The 9,778-nt window shown below is 37.5% G+C and overlaps 1 protein-coding gene across 1 annotated transcript; it reads left to right on the top strand.

The window, feature by feature from the left end:
- The first annotated feature begins 3,360 nt into the window (after nucleotides 1-3,360).
- LOC149803873 (potassium voltage-gated channel subfamily A member 1-like) lies at nucleotides 3,361-9,430 on the top strand. The gene has a single exon (XM_089953684.1). The coding sequence runs from the start codon at nucleotides 3,974-3,976 to the stop codon at nucleotides 5,393-5,395; it is 1,422 nt and encodes a 473-aa protein (XP_089809810.1). The 5' UTR covers nucleotides 3,361-3,973; the 3' UTR covers nucleotides 5,396-9,430.
- The last annotated feature ends 348 nt before the right edge of the window (nucleotides 9,431-9,778 follow it).

The raw sequence follows: 9,778 nt of genomic DNA, 5'->3' as shown, positions 1-9,778 counted from the left end.
TATAGTTTTTTCAACAGCCGCTGCAGCTTTCTTAGTAGCTGCAGTGACGGGTTTAAATAGTTTTTTAGTGTCTTCTTCGTACTCGTGCTTCCTGCTGCGCTTGTAGTTTTTTTTCTGAATGAATCTCTGACAGGAAGAAATTTTTTGATTGCTTCTAATCGTTCTCGAGCTATTCTTGCAGTATGAGATTCCGGATGTACCATTTTATTATAACATAATGATTTAATTATAAGTAGCAGAGGGGGCGAGACCTCAAGTTGGTTCGTTTTTTTGTAATATACTCGCCATTAACAAGTTTTTAGTTGGAGAAATAACGTGGACTAACCCCAAGAGGGACTCTTGGAGGGACTCTTTGAGAAAGCCTCTGTAGTTAGTTATTTTGATTTTTAAAGTTATTAATCCTTTTTTTTAGGAGGGCTTATTTCGGTTTTTGTACGCTTCCAAAGTCGGTCTGTTCGCCCTCTCTGCTGCTCCACTCAGAAACAATAAATGAGCGCACTGGATTCAAATTATGTCCTATAAATACCTCAATTGTCGAAGCTTTCGGGGGCTTTGCCATTTGGGTTCTGCTATAGGTTACATCCCACAGACTCAATGCATACATGTTTACGATCCCCCACCCAATCCCGGAAGATATTTCTGGATCTGCCCCTAGCATAAGTAGGGGCGGATATAGCCATCTTAAAGCAAATGAATTTAAAAAAATCACATTTTCACCCGTGTGAGTATGTATGCATGTATGTATGTATGCATGTATGTATGTATATGGGTGGGTGTGTACGTGTGTATGTATATATTTGGGTGCGTGGATCGTTAGGTGGGTAGGTGGGTAGGTAGGTAGGTAGACACACACACTGCATTGGTGTAATTGGTAATATGTTATTACATTGCCGCTATAAGAAATAATGTATTATTATTATTATTATTGTTGTTGTTGTTATTGTTGTTCTTGTTTTTATATATAAAACTTCACACAAATTGACATAGCGCAAAACATTTACAAATCATTTTGAAGGAGAAGACATGTACAAATGTCTTCACATGCGAGTGGTCATTTAATTAAGACATTATGCAATAGTGGGCGCTGATGTGGTTCTTTTTGAGATGGAGAGATGATGGGGATTTAGAAACTAACCCAAAATAAATTTGTTCTAGTAGCAGTAAATTAAATATTTTGTATCTATTAGCAGTTAACATTATGAAAATATAGGTAATATTAACACAATGAAGCCATTAAAACGTATAGCTTTTGCTGCGTACCTTAGAAGTACAAAAATACAATGTGTTATGAACACAGTGTTACGATTGTGTCACCGACAACGTAGGGGTATTGTTTCATTAGATTGTTCTATATTACATTTCTTTTTTGTCGTCAGTATTTTCAGGACCCTTCTTTGTCTTCTTCGAGTTATGAGATACATACCTGACACCTGAAGTTATTCCTTTTGTTACGAATTGTACATATTGACCTACCGTCCATTCAACTGGAGCCGTGTAGGCAATGGCAACGCTGGAAAGATTCCATCTTCTTTGTATCACGCAAATTCTTTGGGCAACGCTGGAAAGATTCCATCTTCTTTGTATCACGCAAATTCTTTGGGCTGAGCTTAAGTTTACTTTAAAATCTTGTATGAAAGGACTGGATAAATGAATCATCTGTTTGATTTATGAAATTTTGAAAACTCTCTCTCTCTCTCTCTCTCTCGATCTCGATCTCGATCCAGAGAGAGAGAGAGAGAGAGAGAGAGAGAGAGTGGGAGGGGGGTAAGGCAGCTCAGCAGACTGGGATTACAAGTAAGTTTATTAACTGTCTCCTCCAGTTAAAAGCTAAAATAACATTACGAGATGAGCGTTCTAGCAGAGGTCAAAGCAAATAGTATCGCAAACCGCATCTCTAGGGCCTTAAAAAATTGGCACATTTCCGACAGAGTTCTGGTTAGTCTTGGATGAAAAACATTAGACAAAAAATGAAAAAATGTAATTAATACGCTGCGATGACAATGGATGAAAAGATATAAAAGGCTGTCATCTAGGGCAGTCGCGAGTTGATCAGCACCTCCTTAATAAAAAGTACTTTCTGGGCCTCACACTAGAATTCCAGAATTCTTTATGAAATTTGTCCCACCTCCAATTGACGAGGATAAAATATCAAAAACTCTACTTTGTGAAATGTAGCATAAATTTGTTTGTTTCTGTGTTTTGCTGTGGCCAATATTCTCTGTGTGTATATTAGTATTATCTGAAGCTGTACTAATTATATGGAAGAATGGGAACACCAGTATAGAAATGGGTGGAGAGAGAGAAAGAGAGAGAGAGGTGGTAAGGCAGCTCAGCAGACTTTTAAGCCAAACAGTATATATAGGTTTGTCTGCACATAATTGGTTGATAACGAATAGCTAAATTTAGTAAGAAGATTTTTGTAAATAGATCTTATCTTAGGCTATTTATAGGGCTGACAAGAGGGGGTGGGGATGGGCAACCGGGGATATATCCCCCGGGGCCCGTGCTCGTAAGGGGGACGGGCCGAACAACACTTTTTAATTTTATAAAAGAACATTTTTTTAACAAGAACTAGAGGAGGCCGGGTTGTTTCTTACCCAGGACCAGTGATCGCTCTCTACGGCCCTGGCGTTTTGTAACTGAAACAAACAGAGACTATATTTCTTGGATGTAATTTCAGTCCATTTAGAGGCTTAACTTTGGAGCATTATTGTTGAAATTGGGACCTGATTCTTAGGTCGGGGATTGAACACACACGTTTTAAACATGTGAAGATTAAAACAAAGTGTGTGTGTGTGTGTGTGTGTGTGTGTGTACGTAAGGCAGATACAATTAGCGGTACGGACAATGACAATATCAACAGTTTAAAAAAATAATAAGGAACACTAAGTCCACCAATCAGTGCTGTGTCGACTGTAAATAATCTACTACACCGAGGCCAAAAGTCGTCTTACGTATGTCAAGTTGACGATGAGATTATTTATTTTAAAGACCATTTCCCTCGCTTATCCAAAATAAAACCTGTTTGAGTAAGCTAGGGGCGGATCTCTTTAAGCCGGTACCTATTACACTTAACATAGTAGAAATTCATGTACCTGAAAAAAGTTATTATTCAAAAGACTTCATTGATGGAGGGCTGAACACCGTGAGTGGGGCGGAGGAATACTCCAGAATATTGAAAGGTTCTATAGAAGAGTTGAACTATTACTACAAAAGAGTAGGCGTGGAAGTCCTCAGTGGGTGCTTTACAATGTGAATGATTGTATTTTATAACACTAAGAAATATGAACAATATAACTGGTTTTTGACAATCGTAGCGCAAGATACAAATAATAGACATTTTAATTTTATCTAACTATTCTCACGACATACTTCGCATTACTTCTCAAGACTGGTGGCATATTCTGTTCCTGGCACAAAACTGAACTGGATGAATTGGAAGATAATAAATCCGGTGTTTATTGGAGATTTATGGATATTTCGTTGCCCATCGTCATCATCAATTATTCGAGACGGTTGCCTTTAGCTGGGATTTACGCTGCCAGGACAAAATGATATCGATAAAAATCCTGGCCCGAAACAGTTTTTAAAGTTGATCATTCGCAATAGTTATGGAGTGCTTGGAAAATGTATAGGTGACCTATTTGAATATACGTGATACGCATCATTATTCACGAATAAATATTCCTAATTTTCTGCATTTGAAAATTTAATTAGTAAACAGGAACAATAGGAATTATCCACTGTATCAAATTATAGATGAATGTCAACATTAAAATGCTGTAAAAAATCGCGGCATGTAAATACTACTACCAAAATTACTGCAATTACTGAAATCGAGACTGGACTAAGATATAACTGTAGATTTTGATACCTTCCCGTAAGGACCTGTTTATTGTTTAATACCTTTTTATAGTATATCTGTACCAGTTATCAAGTTTTGATAGAGCAAGCAACTTAAAAAAATTCGAAAATGAATTTCATAATAAGTAATCCCATGGACGCAAGTCAATACCATTCGTACTTCCACCTGAGCCCCGATCTGGCGGGATTTCATGATGCCAGGGACCATAAGAGGAGTCACTCGGGGAGCAGTTTCCACCCATCCGCACACCCTTCAGAGGCCCCTCCCCAAGAGGAAGAGATTAAATTGTTGGAACGAGAACCGGATGGGTCAGTTTGTAAGCTTGATGGAATTAGTGAAGGAGAATATTCGTACGACAGTGTTCTCGCAGAATGTACACGGACGGTCATCAATATCAGCGGTCTGAGGTTTGAGACTCAGCTCAAAACACTGAACAGACTTCCCAGCACTCTCTTGGGCAATGAGGAAAAACGGAAAAAGTACTGGGATCCAGTAAGGAAGGAGTATTTCTTTGACAGACACAGACCCTCGTTTCCAGCTATTCTCTACTATTATCAAAGTGGCGGCAGGCTGAAAAGGCCACTGGAAGTTCCTTTGGACATTTTCTTAGAGGAGCTTGAGTTTTATGAATTGGGACGTGCTACGATCGACATGTACAAGGAAAGTGAGGGAATGATTTTTGAGGAACTACCGTGTGACATGCCAGAAACTTCCTTGAAAAAACTGTGGATTTTGTTTGAGCACCCGAGTAGCTCCATTCCAGCTCGAATCATCGGCATCGTTTCGGTTGTTTTGATCATGTTGTCTGTTGTGGTCTTTTGTTTAGAGACGCTCCCCGTGTTCAAACCTTCTTGTTTGTTCACTCTAAAGCACAATGATACGAACGAAAAAGAAATTTTCAGTTACACGGATTACACAGGCTGGATGTTCATATGCGAGTCCGTATGTATATTCTGGTTTGTAGCAGAGTTTGTGGTCCGAATGATCAGTTGCCCGTCTAAAATAATGTTCTGGAAATCCATCATAAATTGGATCGATTTGGCGGCCATTGTGCCGTATTTCGTCATTTTAGGTATCTCACTAGCTAACCAAACATGTTTGGCATCCAATAGAAGTGGTTTGCTGCAGGTAGTGCGCGTGTTTAGAGTAGTTCGGATTTTTAAGCTTGCAAAACACTCTCAGGGCCTGAAAATTTTAGGAAAAACGTTACAACTGAGTATAAGTGAATTAAACACGTTTCTGATCTTCTTTGTAATCGGGGTTGTAATTTTTTCGACTATGATATATTATGCGGAGAAAGGGGAAAGCGGCTCATTTTTCAGCAGTATTCCAGATGCTTTCTGGTGGGCTGTAATTACCATGACAACGGTCGGATACGGAGATGTATATCCGGTGGGAATAGCGGGGAAATTGGTCGGAGGATTTTGTGCTTTATCGGGTCTCTTGGCCATATCACTGCCGGTGCCAGTAGTCGTTACAAATTTCAATAATATATACAAAAATACCACTGGTAGGGGAAGGGAAGCGTAATACCGTAAAATGGAAAATCTGTGCTGGTGACTTCTCGTGGCTGTCCAAATATGGAAATGTGCCTCTTTCACTTTTGAGAATTTGACATGATTATTTTTGTTGATTCCTAATTATTTTAATATTTAATTACATTTCGGCTACTGTTGAATCGGCTATGAATAATGCGAAAACCATGAACGCAAAATGTTATCTTTAAAGAGATTGTGTTCTTCAAAAATGGGCAAAACCATGAAATTTAGACAACATCCAAACACATTCATGTGATGCCAGATACATGCATAAACACATGCATATGTTGATATTTGTGGTAGTGGCCTACATTTACTACAGACCTCACTGTCTTCTTCCATCACAAACTTGTTAATTGTTTTGAAACGTACTATACCGATTATACACGTTCTCTTCGATCTCATGATTTCCTGATTTAAAAAAACAAAAAAAAAAAAACAACTGTTTTCATCAACTCTTCAAAGCATTATTAAATGAAGGAATATCATCACATCTTTTAGTAGGGTCTTCATAAGGATATATGTTTTAAAATTTCGTATAACACGAGAGATGTGATTGTCACTGCTGGTTTTTTAAAAAAATCAGTAACAAGTAGCATATTCAATGTGATTACGTGCAGGTATTGTGCTTGACTTATTTAACTGAGAATTCAACGAGTGCGTTACACTTGTTTTTCTTCATCAAACCAGGAAGAATCTGAAATTCGTGCGGTGATTTCGCCGAATTCACCTCTAGTGAGGTTGAAATTTATATACAGCGATTTTCTTCTATTTTTACTCGTCTCTTTCTTTATTTCCCATGATGCATTGCGTGTATTTATATCCCATTCAATACAACGCCATTCATGGTCATGCTAAGTCTCCAGATATGTCTGGACTGTATTGAGATCATTTGTTATTCTTATTACCCGGATGTATTAAAATTAAATAAAATAGGAACAAGAGCCGATAACCAATCCCCAATTTGTCAAAAATAATCTGGATGATATTAATATACATGTACATGAACCAAGATATATATTTATCATGGTTCTTCAACACTTAAATACGTCTCTACCCTAAATAAATGAAGACTGTATATACAGAATGTAATGTTCCTAATGTGAGCGAAATATATTGGTTTGCACTAATCTATAATAATATAATTATTTGAGACATGCACTATACAGATAGAGTTCGTTAGCTCCTTTAATACAGAATTAACCAGCATCTGCATATTTTGGATTGAAATATAAATAACCATCTGTACCTACTCCCACTAGAGATGAGTGTGTGTCTCTGTGTGTGTGTGTGTGTGTGTGTGTGTGTGTGATTTGGATTTTCAACGTAGCTTAACAATTTTTTAGTCATATCGTTACGATGTCTGCAGTGTGGCAGTTTAGTAGTACTGGGAATCATGCCGCAGACATGTAGCATGATGTCCCACCCAGTCACATCATCCTGACACCAGGCCGACCAGTCCTAACACTAATCTCTTAATGCTGAGCGCCAAGCTCTGCTGCTCTGTTAGTACCATTTTCATAAGTCTTTGGTATGACTCGGCCGGGGTTCGAACCCACAACCTCCCGCATCCTAGGCGGACGCTCTAACCACTAGGTCACTGGGGATGAAACGGGTGTTTTCTTCTGTACTTAACGAATGGAAATTGAATGCCATCATTTCCGATTAAGATATTCAGAGCATGTCCAATCTTTATACCACCCTTTGCAAAGTGGGCGGCATACATAATTCACTCTGTCCATCCGTACGTTCCTGCACGTGTAGGTTCGTTCTCCTAGTTTAAAGCAATAATTCTTATGCTTTTTTTACCCACTGAAATCATTTTCGCACGTTGGTTGTATCTTGGGATGAATATTCTCTCACACCAAAACCAGGTCACTGTGACGTACTTCCTAAACGAGTATTAACTAATCGTGTCTAGTTAATAGTTCCCATACCCTTTACCTTATTACTATCAAACTTATATTGAATGTACATTTATGGATAGACACGTGTCGCGCCCCAAGTCTGATTTATTCTCAGCTTCATACTTTGATTTATTAAAATTTGCTTAAAAGTTATTTTCATCCAGCATGTTTGGGTTGTAGCTCATTTACACCTATTGACGTCAAACCTTCCGAGTGTGCGGATCATATAATGTGTGTCATGCACCATAACCAGGATGCTTTGTCGTACGTTATAGGATTTACAAACTAGAAATGGATAAAATCGTATCCATGCTTGATTGCCAACACCTTTTCACCTATTATCTGGTCACTTATACGGTATACGGTATCTTAGAATAAACGTTTGTCGCGCACCAAAACTAGATCACTGTGGCATACTTTCCAGAATTTATTCAACATTGCTAAAAAAAACTCCATATTTTGAACCTATTGTTACCATGTACATATATTGAAGGTACCTATGTGGTTTTAGCCGTATCACATACCAAAAGTTGATTGCTGTGACCAACCTTCTATCTTAGACTTAAAACTGCTAAGGATGCTAACTCGTGGTAGATAAGCCGAGATATGTTATGAACTCTTGCTTACTCTAGGAGTCAATATTTATATAATCATCCATCTTAATATTTCTTAATTTAATTTTCTCAATGCTTGATCATGAACACCAAAATCGAGAGATTACTGGAAATACCGGATGTTCGCATTATTGTCATTTTAATTTTAACTCTTAACGTGTCCCCTCACCCCACCCACCCCTTACAGTTATCGGGCAACACTTTGTTTCCTTTCAATAATGACCTTAACAAATAATCGTTACATGAATATGTCACTGTATTTCACTGTTTTTTTTCTTTTCCACTTTCAGCCGGCCCTAGTTTTGCAGCTTAGTCATCGCACTTATCGTGTGAATTATTACAATTATTAATAAATGTGAAAAATTCTACAATTTTATGCCATGTATAAAAAGTAGCAAATTCAGACAGATGCTACCAGTGTATGAAAATGTTATTGCTGTCATCAACAGTTAGTCCATTCTGTGGCAAACGACGATTTAGACGATAAAAGTCGTGTCCCATTTTACTCAATAACGTAAAATCATGTTTCAATGTCATACTCATATTTCATTTTTGTCACCGTCTGACTTGAAGAGATGGTCTTTCAACTACTGATGCAGATTTAAATGAGTTTGTTTAAATGTTAAGTCAGTTTAAAAGGCAGTATGCTCACAGAAGGCTGCACTATGCAATGTACATATTTAAGGAGAAACCCACTGCTGATAATGATATAATCGCAAGATAGCTGCTAATGTACTGTGATTGTTATTTGTGTTTCATCTTGAAAAACACTGTTCTCTCCTGAATACATTTGATGTATATCATCTGGGTGTCCTGAAATATGAGCCAACATATTATTCGGCATTCAGTGGGTCATACCAATGGCTGTTAACCTGACTTTATGTCTTTGTCAATGATAACGCTGCGGTGGCTCCAAATTCCGGGCTATCCGATTCCAGGTCAGTGCTTCGTAACCCACGGTAGGTTCTTACTGAAATCAGTGTACCCATGCGTGCTACAAAATGACAGGTAGATAAAATGTACAGTATTATATCACAATTTTGGCATTGTATAAATGCATATTTTATGTTGTGCTTACTCGTGTTTAATGCATTTAATTGTATTTTAATTTATGACAATGGAAATATATTCTTTTTAAACAAAGCCTTTTCGACTTTTATATTGATTGATAATGGACCTTTATCATGGGTGAATACCACATTTCAGAATCAATACTGAATGGCAGCCAATACTATTGTATTAATTTTTGCTTGAATTCCATCTCATGTGCTGCCACAAACATGCATGGGCTTTTTAAAAACAAAATATTTTTTGCCTGACTAAACTGTACAGTACTTGGACAAAAGTCAATTCACACTTCTAAAGTCCCCGAGAATGCAGTAGTAATGTACATCGTTTGAAAGTTTCACCAAGAGGCAAGCTAATGCAGAGATTCCAATATATTATTTCCTGTCAAGCTATAGTCTGAATATACCACCCCGCTTGTTTTTACCCACACCCTAACGATTTAAGAAACGAAAAGCACAAATGAAATAAAAGATGCACAAAACTTAGTTCATTTACTGATTTATCGTTTCAGACCTGATTATGTTCTGGAAGGACACTATCACCGTTATCGTCTATGCGTTTCATTCCAAAACGGAAGTTTTCAGTGTAAAAGACGACCCTGTTTGTCAGTCATTTACACCTCCTGGAAAAGTCCATTTTCAGCGAAGGGGATGTATAATAATAATAATAATAATAATAATAACAATAATAATAATAATCATAATAAGGACTTTGTATAGCGTCTAATCTCTTTACAACATTAGACAACATCTATAACATAAAAAACATATATAATGATATGATTAC

The sequence above is a fragment of the Sinohyriopsis cumingii genome, chromosome 3 (assembly GCF_028554795.1).
Source record: "Sinohyriopsis cumingii isolate HCF-2022 chromosome 3, ASM2855479v2, whole genome shotgun sequence".
Lineage (NCBI taxonomy): Eukaryota > Metazoa > Mollusca > Bivalvia > Unionida > Unionidae > Sinohyriopsis > Sinohyriopsis cumingii.
The sequence above is the reverse complement of the archived record's forward strand: the minus strand, read 5'-3'. Positions and strand labels throughout refer to the sequence as shown.